Source organism: Anas platyrhynchos, chromosome 3 (assembly GCF_047663525.1).
Source record: "Anas platyrhynchos isolate ZD024472 breed Pekin duck chromosome 3, IASCAAS_PekinDuck_T2T, whole genome shotgun sequence".
Taxonomy (NCBI): domain Eukaryota; kingdom Metazoa; phylum Chordata; class Aves; order Anseriformes; family Anatidae; genus Anas; species Anas platyrhynchos.
Window position 1 is genome coordinate 20,228,489 of NC_092589.1, and position 14,344 is coordinate 20,242,832.

The 14,344-nt window shown below is 40.8% G+C and overlaps 1 protein-coding gene across 1 annotated transcript; it reads left to right on the plus strand.

The window, feature by feature from the left end:
* Positions 1–88: 88 nt before the first annotated feature.
* SDE2 (SDE2 telomere maintenance homolog) lies at positions 89–11,551 on the plus strand. The gene is made up of 7 exons (XM_027453691.3): positions 89–255; positions 432–549; positions 2,588–2,699; positions 3,289–3,458; positions 4,186–4,297; positions 4,916–5,315; positions 8,300–11,551. The coding sequence occupies exons 1-7, from the start codon at positions 145–147 to the stop codon at positions 8,519–8,521; spliced, it is 1,245 nt and encodes a 414-aa protein (XP_027309492.3). The 5' UTR covers positions 89–144; the 3' UTR covers positions 8,522–11,551.
* The last annotated feature ends 2,793 nt before the right edge of the window (positions 11,552–14,344 follow it).

Consider the following 14,344-nt stretch of genomic DNA (forward strand, 5'->3'; position numbering starts at 1 on the left):
ACATCCCCATCCCGTTATCGCCCCGCACCAGCCCTCACCCCCCCCCCCTCCTTCCCGCCGTACGTCACCCAACCGCGCGCCCGTGACGGCAGCGCGGCGCGGGGCGGGGCGGGGCGGGGCGGCCGTTGGCGGCGCGGGGCTAAGATGGCGCTGGCGCTGCTGAGGGAGCCGCTGGGCTCCCGGGCGCGGCCGCTGCCGCTGCCCCCCGGCGGCGGCTCCGTGCGCGGCCTCCTGAGGGACTGCGCCCGGCGGCTGGTGAGAGGCGGGCAGCGGGCACCGGCAGCGCCCGGGGCCGGGTTTCGGGCTCCGTGCCTCAGCGGGGAGGTCCCTTCCAACCCCTCTGATTCCTCCTTAGCGGCTTACTTCGTCGGGTTATTTCGTTTTTTCAACCGATCGTGTGACAAAATTGTGTTTGTTTGTTTGTTTTTTAGTGTATTCCCGAAGAAAGTTTGTACGTGAAGTGCAACGGGCGGCTGGCGGATGATGACGACGAACTGCAAGATGGCATGGTGTATAGCCTGGAAACGAGGCTTTGTGGGGGAAAAGGAGGTTTGTGCTTCGTCGTTTCCTTACTAATTCACGTCTGAGCTTTAAATTTTATTTATTTGTTTATCTATTTCATACCTCAAACGATAGTGGTATCAGAAGTTGTAATCTGGTAGCAGATATCTCGTAATGCAGATGATTGCGGGCTGTCCACAAAGTAAAGCCAAGGCTGAGAGTTTACTTTAGGCTGGTTATTAGGAACAACTTCTTTACAGAAAGGGTTGTGAGGCATTGAAATAGGCTGCCCAGAGAAGTGGCTGAGTCACCATCCATGGAGGTCTTTAAAAGCCATTTAGATGTAGAGCTGAGTGATATGGGTTAGTGGAGGGCTGTTAGTGTTAGGTTAGAGGTTGGACTCGGTGATCTTGGAGGTCTCTTCCAACCTAGATGATTCTGTGACAGCCGTTGTTGGCACTGCTCTGTTTTGCATCCCTAGTTAGCGTAGCTCTACTAGCAGAAATCCGTAAGGTGCCTCTGAGTGAATTCAGGATCAAAATTGTATTTAAAAGGCTTCTTAGGCTCCTAAATTTCACTTGCTGTCACTTAGGACAAGTATTTCAGCTACAAATAGTCTGTGGCTTGAATATGTTATATAATTTAATTGATTTTGTCTTTTCTTATTTGAAAAAATAAAGCCAAGGTCTTAGTACCCTGAGAACTAAAGATTTCGGCCTAAAACAGGCTGCTTGTATTGTTAAAATATTTTAATGTTGTTGTAGATAATGTGTTAATCACACAAAACCATGCAGCCACTGACAATGTAGGCATTCTCTAAAATCTGACATGAAGGATGAAACAAGTTTAGCGGAGTATATTTGTGTGTAAATGAAGTCCATGTAAGTTTGCTTTTTGAATCCAGTTCTTGAAGTTTCCTGGCCATTGAGCTAAAATGCTGAATAACGGTGCAGCCTTGCATCAGACTGCATCTCAGCTTGCTTTGCCTTCTTCATAGTTTTTAGAAAGAACTGAAAAGAAATATTTTTGCTTTAGCTTATGAGCTATCATGTTGATTGGTTAGGTGCCCTAAAAGTATTGCATGTTTTATAAGCTTATTGTGTAGCAGCCATCTTCCTCACCTATTGTCTGTCAGTTTCAGTTATCCTGGGATGACCCAGGATGCGCATGCTGTGATTCACTCTGTGTTACTGATGTGCTGTTGGAGTTGCTTAAAAATTGCCCTTTGACAATTTTGTCTGCTTTGATTTGACTTTGTAACATAAAAGACTGATTAAAAATAGGCATACAAGCACAACTCAGAAATATCAAGACTTATTGTATGATCTCAAAGAATTACAGATCATGCTTATCATCTTATAAGAAGACTGAGCGCTCTGTTACCAGGTCTAATTCAGCACTTGCAACCTTAATGAATTCATTGCTGTTGATTTTTGGGAGCATGTCTGGCTAGGTGTAACAACTAGGTTCTTACTCTTCAGAATGTGAAATTCAATAGCGTGTTCAATGAGCTATATAAATTCTCATCGCCAATGGCAATAATGGGTTTTATTAGCTGAACACAGTACTTCTTCTGCCTCATGGTCCAGCAGACTATCTGGATGGGTTGATATTTGCAACGCTTCTTAAAGGTACTTTAAGGGCACTGATGGTACAGATGTGTTCAGCTTTTAATTGAAAAACTGTGCTTGGTACTTTCAAGTTGCTTAAAGGATTTTATTAATCCACATTGTCTCTTTGAGGCTGTTAAGTGTCTTTCTCAAATTTGAGACAACATAAGATGGAACTTGGTAAGAAAAGTTAGCAGTTGTGCTGAGGAGCATATAGAAATCTATTTTGGGGGGCTGTCCAGCATAACATTGTCCATCATGATCATCTTGATGAAGTGGCTATGGCTAACTCCTAAAATGTCACTTGGTGACGTTTCTAATGTGTTGTAATATTCAACTTACCCCGTATTTCAGTAGCATTGAGGGAAGGAGAAGTGTTGAACTCACTATATTTCCATAGTTAATTCTTTTGTTTTGTATTAACTCATCTCCATTTGTTTCTGTTTATCTAATTCTTGATTACTTGTTTTCCTCAGGGTTTGGATCTATGCTGCGAGCACTTGGTGCACAGATCGAAAAGACAACAAATAGAGAGGCTTGCCGAGATCTCAGTGGAAGGAGACTTCGAGATGTCAATCATGAAAAAGCGTGAGGCATTTTCTTAGAAGCTAGCATTATAAAATAAAGTGTCTGCGTAACTCACTATTAACAAAAGAGGTCATATGACAGGCTGTTATAGCAATGAATTTTTATTTTGAATACTAAAAGGACTGAAAGTGAAACTATAAGCAGAGAGAGACTGGAATCACAGAAAGGTTGAGGTTAGAAGGGACCTCTGGAGGTAAGTGGTCCTATCCCCCTGCTCAAGCAGGGGCACCTAGAGCAGGAAGTCAACAGCATTCTTTTGGCATTAATGTATTATTGGAAAATAGAGGTGATTGTACCCTGACCTTCTTCTGAGAGAAGACTGATATACACGTCTTAGATTTCTAATCTGAAAGTCTCACAGTTCTGTCTGAAGCTTCAAGGCCATGATATTGGGGAAGGTTGACCTTCATGCTGTTTCTGGCTTCCAGAATAAAGTTTATTCTCTTCGTTTTAGCAGACTTTCTGTATATTCTTTCAGTAATTCCCATGAATGTTTTTGTTCTTCAGCATTTGGTAATTGCAAAGTAACAAATTAATATTACATTAAATGTTGGAAATGCCCTCATTTTCATGGCTCTGTAATCTGCAGGATGGCAGAATGGGTGAAGCAGCAAGCAGAACGGGAAGCAGAAAAAGAGCAAAGGCGCTTGGAAAGGCTGCAGCGGAAACTTGCAGAGCCAAAGCACTACTTTACAAATCCGGACTACCAGCAGCAGTGTCATGAAATGGCTGAGCGGCTAGAAGATTCAGTCCTTAAAGGTATGGCAGTTTAGCTTCACTTTATCTCTGCAAAAAAAATAAAGCAAATTGAAAGTCCCTATGACTGCAGCCCAGCATGAAAATTAAAGAAAGAAAAAAATGCTGACAGTAACTCTTTCAGTTGAATTACATTTTAAACTCCAGTAAAATGTGTTGAATTAATTTTTCCTCTTTGGCTACTGCTTTTCTTAAATTGTATTGAGCAGCATAATACAGATTCTAGTGATACTTTATCTTACTGTGCTACAGTGTCATCTCACAGTAATATCAAAGTTCTGTGAAGGTAGTGTTGGTATTTCATCAGTAAGAATTACGTAATCATTTTCAGTAAAATGACAATACATGATCAGATCTTATGTGAAAACCAGAGATGGAATACAGCTACAAAATAGCTTGTTTCATTTACTGCTATCTGTAGTTATTTTATTTATCCACTGGTTGATCCCTTGCTGGCAGCTTGATAATGAAACTTGAGGCTGAGTAGGATATAGAAACTAAGAGTTCACATCAGGAATCCAATTTTAAGATTAACTCTGTCTTAGGTAAAGCAGGATAAGAAACCTTTTGTTGCTGCTGAGTTTGTTGAAGCTTTGAATTTCCATAAATGTGCACTGAGTGATTATTTCCAGTGAATGTTTTATATTGCATCTGAAATAAAAAGAGGCCTGTTTTAAATTCTATTTATGAATTGTGTATCAGCAAAGTGGACTTCGACTTCCTTTTGTAGGACTGCAGGCCACTTCTAGCAAAGTAGTGTCACCAGGAAGCAGCAGTAGTCGGAAGCGTCCAGGTGAATCTGGAAAGAATGGAACAAAATACGGAAAGAAAAAATGCTTTTTGTAAGTACTATGACTCCATAAGACTTTGAACTTAATGAAAATTTGATAAATGTAAGCAAACATCTCATCCAGGAAGTAGACTTAAATAGCAATTAGTAAATGTAACTGATTAAACGTGAGAACTCTTAAGTAAATGTTGATGGTTTCATATAATTCTGTCCCAGCAGGAGCAAACTTTGATTGCAAAAGTAGGCATCCTTTTTTTCTGCCCTGTTTAATATGGTTATGTTCTACTAACACCCATTTTCTTTTTTTTTCCATTAACAAATTCAATTTAAATGAACTTAATACAGCCAACCAAAACCAAACAAACCTCAAACCACAACAGCTGTTTTTTCCTCACGTAACATGAAAGAGAAGGCATAATGAGTCTCCAGTGGTGCTTGGAGTAGCAATAGGTAGCACACACTTTTGTATTGGGATTGCTGTTAAAATACACCTGTTCTTGGGGGATGTCAGGTTCTGTTTGATATTAGCAGCTCTTCATCTTACTAAACTATTCTAAATACCTGCTAGAGTTGTTCAGTATATCTCTCTGAAGCAACTTTTGTAAAGAAAAAGGTTAGAATTAAGAAGGTGAAATTCAGATAAGTATTTGTTATGTACTGGTTGTTGCAGGCTGGGATTGGAAGGATTGGATGATACTGACAGTTCAGATTCTGAGAATGACAGTGAAAATGATTCCCCTCATGCATCTGATGAAAGTTGTCCATCAGGCAGCGGATACAGTGAAAATGCTGGAAATTCAAGCAAGTGTTCAGACAGCCCTGTGGATCCAGCAGAACATAGCCCAGTTGCTGAGAAGGCACCGGAGCAGCCAGAAGTTAGTGGAAGAGACCTGCAAAGGGAGATGCATGAAGGTGGGCAAACCGAAATTCCGGCTGATGAAAATAGCAAAATGACAAAGCCCCAGAAGGAAGAGGCCCAGGAAAGCAATGAAGCAACCCAAGCCGTGAAAGAAGAGGTGCAAGAAAATGTTTCTTCTAAGGTGCAGGAAATGGACCAGTCACAGAGCACAGTAAGTATGAAACAGTACAAAACATACTAGGTCTCTTTCTTCAGTTGCTTTTACTTGATCACTTTTTTTTCTGTGATCCACAAAGGGAAGGGGAAAGGATCTGCATCATTTGAAGTTAATGCATTAGATATAAGTGCTCGAGTTAGAATAATTCTCCACCTAAGAAGCTAACAGAATATTCAGTGTTTGATACAGAGCACAAAAAATCCCAAGGTTAAAAAGGAAAAACTGCTTGACTGAAGATAATGTGTTTCCATGCTTATGAAAAGGGAATGTGCAAGATAATGGCAACTGTAGCCAAGTAAGGCTCTTAGCCAACAGTCTCTTCACTGGTAACCCTTAGCTCCACATGCAGGAAGTAGAATTGTAGTAAAGTGGCAGTCTTGAGAGATCATAAATATAGTGGGTTAAGGCAAAACTTAACAAAATTAAGATTTTTAATAGTTTAGAGTTTCTACTGAGATGTAGTTCCCTTGGCTGTGTAGTGTTGTCTTTCCCAAGATCTGCATTTTTTTGTTTGTTTTTTCTTGTTCCATGTTATAAGGAATTCTGGATCCAGAGTTTGATGCAGAAGGTAGAGGAAAATAAAACCATTCTGCAGGATGAAAGACTCTTATCAATACTTCTTGAGATATTACCACTCTCCAACTTGATTAATCTTGCTTATAATGTGGTCAATTATAAACATTAAGATCAAAACTTTAAAATTAGAAGCTGTTGCATGTATATGCTCCCTAAACCAATCAGCTGATCAGTGTTTCTCAGTGTTTTATTTATAAAAGACTTGAGCCTAGCTTACTGAGAACCCTGGTCTGCTGCAAATTTCAGTTTTCATTTGACCAGTGAAAGTCTGAAAGCAGCAGCGCCTTTTACTAGACAAGAAGGATTAATGTAGGTGACAGGCTTTGCCTGAATTTGCAGTGGATGGTGGAAGAATGGCTTTAAAATCGATCATCTTCTGTATCAGTGATAGAAGCTCTTTATACTGTTGCTGTACCATTATTCCTGCTGGCAATTTAGCTTGGTGTCAAAGCACCCTCAGCTGGATCAGGAGCAGCGCTGACCATGAGGTTCCTTCTCTGGTGATAGGCAGGAGGATGACAGGGATTTTTGCTGTGGAGGCTTTGGTTTGGTCTTTCAACCAGAAGAGAGTGCAGCTTGTCCCACCGAATTGATGAAAGCCCAACTAATATTTGGCAGTAAACGTTGCCAATATTTGTGCTTCATTGTCCCTTGGATAATACTAACATTTGGAGGGGGCAGGGGTGGGTGGGGTTGGAGAGGGAAATGATGTATCAAGTATTTTTTCAGGCTAGAAGAGTTGCTTGAATTTTCTGCCTTTGTTCAACTAGAGCAGAAGGCTTCCCCTTAATTCAGCCATTGCCAATGGCTGAATTCTGAAAAGTAAAGGTTTAATACAGTTAAATGGGGAAAAAAAGATCGGGACTATAATCTGATAAATTAGAACTTGATCATCTATTGTACTATTAAAGCAGGGACATTTTAAAATGGATGTTTACCGTTCTCCACTGTTTACCTTTTGCTTAGTATTTGTCAGGCTGCCTATTCTTAGAACAGGAAACTCCACCAGTGGCAGATTGTTATTGCAGGTGGAAATATTTTTATAACAGTCCTTGATGTTTTTTGTGTGTTCTTTTTTTTTTTTTTTTTTAAGTAGGACTAGAATAATGAGGCAACCAGCCTTTTTTGTGCACTTAGCAGGGCAAAGGTTCTGGTTCTGCTAGTGCTAGTTGTTTTTGTTGGGCTCATAACTCAGTAGTCTCACTGCTGATGCTACTTGCTCCGAAGTCCTTTTGATACCTCCAGTGTTATACTTGCCCCAAGACTAATAGCTGCTTTAAATACTGAAGGAGTTGCTGTTGATTTTCTGTTGTCCTTCTTAGTGTGCTAGCAGTCAGGGTGTTAGTAAATTCCTGCTGTTGAGTTGTAACATCCTTATCTGCATTCTTCTGTGGACAAAACTCTGGGTAACCTGCTGTTGGTAACTTTGTTGGTAATCCAGAGAATATCCTGTGAATATACCAATTTTCTTTTAAGATTGAACTTTCATAACTTTTAATGTGTGAAGATGAGACGAGCTTTTTTTATTAATCTTATTTGTACCTATTTCTTTAACTAGTGTGTAACTGCAATTAGAACAATTATTCTAATTTTTCATCCCCCTTCCCCCTACTGATAGGGGCATATCGTTGTATTCTGCGTGTCATTAAAAAAGGGATGATAGCTTTGTTATGACTCTGGAAGCCAAGGTTAAGCTATGGAGCTGCTAGATGAGGTGATGGGCTGTTGTTTTTAGCCTTTTTTTTTTTTTTTTTTTTTGGCAAGTACTTAACTTCCCTGGGAATAAAAAAAGTGCCATCTATTTTCTCTCCTGGGGAAAAGGTTTAAGTACTGGCACTTACATTTTTATTTTTTTTCCTTCTGCTATTGCAAGTAGAATGTGTTAATTCTAATGGAGTAATTAAAAAAAATCACCTATGCTTATTTAAAATGGGTGGTGCTTCTGTTTTGGAGGCTGTGTACGTTGCAAGATTAAACTTGTCTGCAGCTTGTCTAGACATGTTAGAGTGAGCCTTTAACTAGCTGGCAGAGGCACTGCAAAGAGTAGAATTGTAGCAGCACAGCTGGACATTGGAAGCCCACCTGGGCATTCACCCTGCTCTTGGGTGTGTCATTTCTGTTCAGATGTGCATGTTTTAAGGCTAAGCTGCTAGCTAGCATAAATTTGCTTGCACGTGATGCAGTAACGCTTTGCCTGGATAAAACAGATACTGCTAATAAAGAGAATATCCAGCCTAACATATATGGAAACATAGATCAGCTTCATTAAGTAAAGGAATAAAGACTTTGAGATAATCCTAATTTAAGGTCCTCTGCAAAATCAAGCATTTTGTCTATACTTGTCCCCCCTCCCTCCGTCAGGAAGAAAATAATTGTGATATTGGATGTTTTTCTCTTTGCAGGAGGTGGAACCGATAGACCTACTCGCATTCAACTCTGCTGCTGAAATGGAAGTGCTGGGTTTAGATAAACTGAAGATGCAATTGATGGCTTTAGGACTGAAATGTGGAGGCACTTTACAGGAACGAGCAGCAAGGCTTTTCTCAGTGAGAGGTCTCACTAGAGACCAGATCAATCCTTCCTTATTTGCAAAGCCACCTAAAGGGAAAAAAGCAAAAGTTTAAATTATTTTGTCTGCGTACTTGTTTTCTTTATTCTATTTCCATTCTGCATTGCCACATAGAATTCTTTGTTATCCCCAGATAGATTTGTTTCTATTTTTAATGAAGTTTAGTTAACACAGAGTAAGTTGCTAAACAGTGAGTTAGTTTTGTGCTCAGTATAAAGGAGTGATACAGTGTCCTTTACAAATGGTTATAATAATTCTTAATGTAACAGAACAAAATAGCTGCAGATGGGAAGAAATAACCTGAATATCTTGAATTTGATGATTCTATGACACTGCTGTCACTTATTTTGAGAAATATCAATCCTTTCTTAGCTTTAGTTTGAGTCTCCTTTGTTATGTATTCAAGATAGCACAGTTACAACTGTCAAGAGATAAACATCAAACTTGTTATTTAGGCTTAAAAGCTGAAGTTTCTTTATATAAAAAGAACATTTTTATATGGATGAGGTCAGTATAAATAAATACTGTTCTGTAAATTTGTGAGATGTCAGGTATCGATATGATATCGGTTACTAATTAGTATAAGTATTTCTTTTATAAGAACTAGATAAATAAAGAAATTTACTACTTTTGTTCTTGAAAAGTCTCTGAGTGAGGAAAAAGATTTACATCCTTAAGAAATTAAAAAATAAATTACATTTGTTGCTTGCTGAAGATTGGTAAGATAATGAGTGATCATCTGAACCTGAATGAGAAATTTAGAACAGGCTTTAATTTTTTTTTCCAATGGTAAAAGCAATGGAATAATCTCTCAAGGACTTGAATATCTGCAGTAGTGCTGATTTATCCTAGAATAGTGTCTGTAACCTTAGTGCCGGATTTACCCTGAGGTGTGAAGGACCCTTGCTGGAAGGGCAGCATATTTTCATGACTGCATGTGCAGCTGCCACTTCCTTTGTTTCAGAGGCTTCTAAGTAGGGTTCAGTTTGGTGCCTCAGATTTTACCACTATATACTGGAGAATACCATGTTTGTGATGATTTTCTTGGAGAGACCTGAAAAAAAAATTACTTTCCTCCTTCTCTGACATCTGTCAGTCTTTCAGGTTTTTTCTTGACAAACTATAGAGGTGAGCTCCTAAAACAGCTGTGTTCATGCAGCTGCTCCAACATGCTGATTAATCTGGCAGTTTGTATTCAGTCACTGATGGGACCTGTTCTGTGACTTGCCAGGACTGCAAAGGGATTTGAAGTCAGAAGTAGGTCCTTGCTAGATCTGCCAGTCACTTCTGATCACCCAAGGGAGCAGTCCTGATGCCAGCATTCCTCCAGGTGTCGCTGAGGGTCAGGGACAGCCTGGGTGTGAGCAAGCATCCTCAACTCACCTGGCAGCCAGGTCTTCTGTTCTCCTGCATATATTCCAGTTCACAGCAGATGGTGCCGAGTCATCCTGAAGAAAGGTGTGGAAACTGGGAGGTGCAGGATTTATTTCTAATGCAGCAGCTGGTAGGCAAGTCAAAAACACTTCTGTGCTTTGTTTTGTCTTACTTGTGAAATGGATTTGAGTCTACTCACCAGTTGGAACCATATTTGGTGCATTTAAATTCTGTAAAAGTGCTGTATATTCCGTACAAGTCCTTAGTGCCCTTTTGGGTCTTTCAACTGGGTGTGAAATGGACAGGCAGGTATTTGCAGTCATGGTAATTACATCATCATACACAAATCCAGCCCTCATGGATCCACCTGATGGAGTGTTCTGAAAACACAAATTATGGCAAGTGGGGGCTAAGAAAGGTTTGGTTTACTGAGTATGTTTCATTAGGGAATGATTAGAGGATACGTAGAAAGTCACCTCAACGTAGTGAAGTTTGGTTGCTGTGAATCACTCAATGAAGAGTGTTACACATCAGCAGCAGTCCCACCTGGGTGGCAAGCTATCAGTATGCTTAGTGTTCTTAAAAAAACACAAACGAGGTGTGTCAGCAGTGCCTTAGCCATGTGAATGTGTTGAAGCTCCTCTGTAGTATGGCAAGGGATAGTGTGGGCCAAAATGGAATAGGCCAATTTAGTGATGTGTGTGGGTAACATCACTTGCCTAACTTACTTCCCCTTGCTGCAATTGCACTTTTGCTTCAGTTGCAGTGACTCAGCCTCCTCTAAGCCTGTCCCATGCACTATCATCCACTTGCATTTCTTGCGGTTTCCTTGCTGTAACAAATCTGTTCCCTAATGGGGTATAGAGTGCAGCACAAACCAAATTTGTGCTAGCATAACTAAGGGAGCATTCTGTAGAGTAGGGAATAAACATTGGTCAGTGGAGAAAAACTGGAGTATCTTCAACCAGCAGTAGTGCCAAACACTTGTTAAATTGTCTTCAGTAGCGCCAGAATTAGAAGAATTACCCTTCTTTGTGTTGTTAGGATAACGGCTTATGTGTACCTTGAACCAGCTCGGTGCTTAGGCACATTTATTCTGTAATCGCTTAGATCCTGCTGAGCTAAACAGGAACAAGCACTTGTTTGGGAGTATGTCTGCATACAGGGTTAGTCTTGAGCAATACTGCATCTAGAGAGTCATACAGGCACTCACTGGCAGTGCTTCACTTCCATGTGACAATTGGGTATCCTTCAGAAATGAGCTGCATCACAGACAGGACTCAGATTGATTCTACAGCAGAACAGAAACAAGTGCGTGAAGCTGTCTGAAGTATTTGGATAACAGAAGAAAGAATTCAGCAGCTACTAATTAGATATAAATTAGAGCCATTCCAATGTGTAATGGGTTGTTTCATATCGTACAGAATGGCCTCAGAATAAAGGTGATCGTTTCTAGTGCAGGACCAGAGGGTAATGCAGAGCATACGGTACTCCTGCTTTTATCTTTATCTTTCCAATGAGTAATGCAGCTTGGGATTTCAAAACATGTTTCTGGTTATAAACACATTAAGACTGTGAACGTCTGTCCAAAGAAAGGGTTTGTGCTCCTGTGCAAACACCAACAAACAAGAAGTGTGTCTTGCAGAATTCTTCTGAAGTGTTTTACTTTGCTTTTAAAAAAATAAATAAAAAATCTTCTGAAAGAACTAGAGCACTGTCTTGGATTTCTCTTGTATTTCAGAGTTACTGACTGTTGATAGAATTAGAGAAAATAGTGGCGCAAACCTAGGGAAGAGCTTTTACTTCACTAATACAGATCCATGTAAGGAATTAAATTCCCTGGAAGGAAATTTAAGTACATATGACGCACATAAAATAGCAAGGAACAGGGTAATTCATTAGCCATGTGAAATACGCAGGTTTGGTAAGAATTTGCTTTTGGCTAGCAAGTTCAGAATTAGAACGTGTATCCTGTGCTGCTGTTAAGCAAGGCTTTGGTCTGCTGATCACTCAGAGCTTCAGTTCCAAAACAACTCTGGGTCATCCAGTGTTGCCAGACAGGAGTATTCATTGCTAAACCTGAGTAATGTTTTCTGCTTTTTTTTTCCTGTAACATGAATGACACACTGCTAAGTGAAAAATGGTATTTTTATCCCTCTTATCCCACAAGAAAAAGCTTTAGGGAAATTGCATATCACATAAAACCTCCTAATTTCACTTAATGATGTTTTTGATTTCCACAAATAATTTCCATCTTGGGATCTCTCAGCAGTGTAAGAAGTCCTGAAGAGCTTACATTCACAAGAGCAGCGTAAGATTAGGGTTGATTATGTCTGTTTTCTAAACTGAGGTAGAGAAACATAACTCAGGGGAAGTTTACAAAGATGACCAACAGCAGACCTGGGAACAGCTGACTGCCTTCAGTCAAAAGGCTCTTTATTTCCTACTGCTACAGTTTTCTGTAACACAGATGAGTTACTGAAAAGCTACTGCAGTGTTTTTGACACGCACGTCTCTGTGCTAGCACTGGTAGCAAACATGCACAGAGCATGCAGTAATCTTGTTTTTCTGAGCGTGACAGCTTTTACACTTGCTACTGTAGGTGGCAGTGGACTAACAGAGGAGGATGTGTCCTGTCCCAGGCAGTGCTGGTGAAACCCTCAGCCCTTTGAAAAAAAAGAAGAGACCGTAAGCCCTGACTGCTTTGTGGGGGAGTACAACAGAGAGCAAGAAACCCCTCAGCTGCTTGCAACGCTTGGAAAGCAGAGCAGTGTTTATAAGGCAGCAGCTGACTTATGAAACATCTGCTGCAAATATTCCACAACTCACTGAAAACATCACTGGATTCTGGTGGTTATGGATGAGGCCATATGCACTGTGTGATGCTGTATTCAGCATAAGATGATTATCTGAGACCTCCCAAGGATGACAGTCACTAGCCACAGGGTGGGAAGTTGGCTGCTGCCTTAAAAACAGCAATTACGACCTGTGTTACTTTTCAGCAAACAGAAAATACTTTTAAAGGGAATATGCACACCTGAACTTTCAAAAGGGCAGATTTATGATCACTGAGAGAATCAGAAGGAGGAAAAAAGCAGGCAAATAAAAATTAGGAGTACCTTTAACATGAAATTTGATGTTTTTGCTGTGGAGCATGACCATGGCTGCTGCCTGTGTCAGGGGAGAGGCCCTGGGGTGCAGACCCAGTTTGTGGCTGTGTGCAGGTCCAAGCAGCCCAGCAGAGAAGTGCTGGCAGTGGGCACGCTGCTCTCCTGCACCTGCTGCAGGAACGGACAGAGGCGTTCAGATCCTGGCTGCCCATCTTTGCACAGGAGTTAACTTCATGTTAAGTTAATGCAAAAACCAGGAGATGCTGAGACTGTTGGGTGGGTCTTTAAAAATATCAAAGTTCTGAGGGATCACACAGGAGCCTGAAAACCTATCACTTCCCCTGTTTGTTTGCCTTGGGTCCCCTTTTCCCAGACTCCAGCTGTTCCCAGCCAAGCTAGAGGAGCTGCCCTGGTTATCACCTCTGTTGGGATGTGGATTGGGAATTTGACTTTCTACTTACCCCAGCAATTAGGAGGCTGCCCTGAAAGGCCAAGTGTCAGACACTCTTTGTAGGAGTTTGTGAAACGCAAAGGGAAAGAAAAAAAAAGAGATGGAAAGGAAATGAGGTCTCACCAGAAGGGCGAAGCTGCAGCTTATCATAGATTTTAAAAGAAAATGGGAGGGCAGCCTTTGAGTGAAAATGTGGAAGGATTAGACAGGGCAATTTGACTCAGCTCGCAGTGGCATTTAGTATGGCTTCAAACCTGTTATCTCCTAAAATGTAACGGTAATGGAGAAAGTTCCTGCCATAGGAATGTGCTGCTGACCTGCCCAAGTCCGCATCATAAGAAAAGCTTTCATGAGATTAATAGGTCCTTTCCTTTCCTTTCCTTTCCTTTCCTTTCCTTTCCTTTCCTTTCCTTTCCTTTCCTTTCCTTTCCTTTCCTTTCCTTTCCTTTCCTTTCCTTTCCTTTCCTTTCCTTTCCTTTCCTTTCCTTTCCTTTCCTTTCCTTTCCTTTCCTTTTTTCCATTTATTTATTTCCATTTATTTATTTCCATTTATTTTCCATTTATTTTATTTCAATTTTTTTCCATTTATTCATTTTTTTTTTTCCCAGCAGAACATCAATGCTAATGAAACAAACTGTCACCATGTACATAAGGTGTTCTGTCTCCTCAGTCTGTGCTGCCGCTCAGGCAGGAGGAATAACAGGACAGCTTGACAGCCTTTGTCACAGCTTGCACAGATACAAACGCAGCAAGACAGCATGCACAAGGTATCACTGCAAACACTGCCTGCCTTGAAGGTGGCAGGCCAGGAGATAATCCCCTGTGGCACTGGTGAATGTCTGTAGAAGCCCCTGATGGGGCAAGATTTAAACCCACAGCCTCTGTGCTGCAGAAACCCTACATCCCTTCAGACCCACCTTCCAGCCTGCTGCGTTTTCCATGG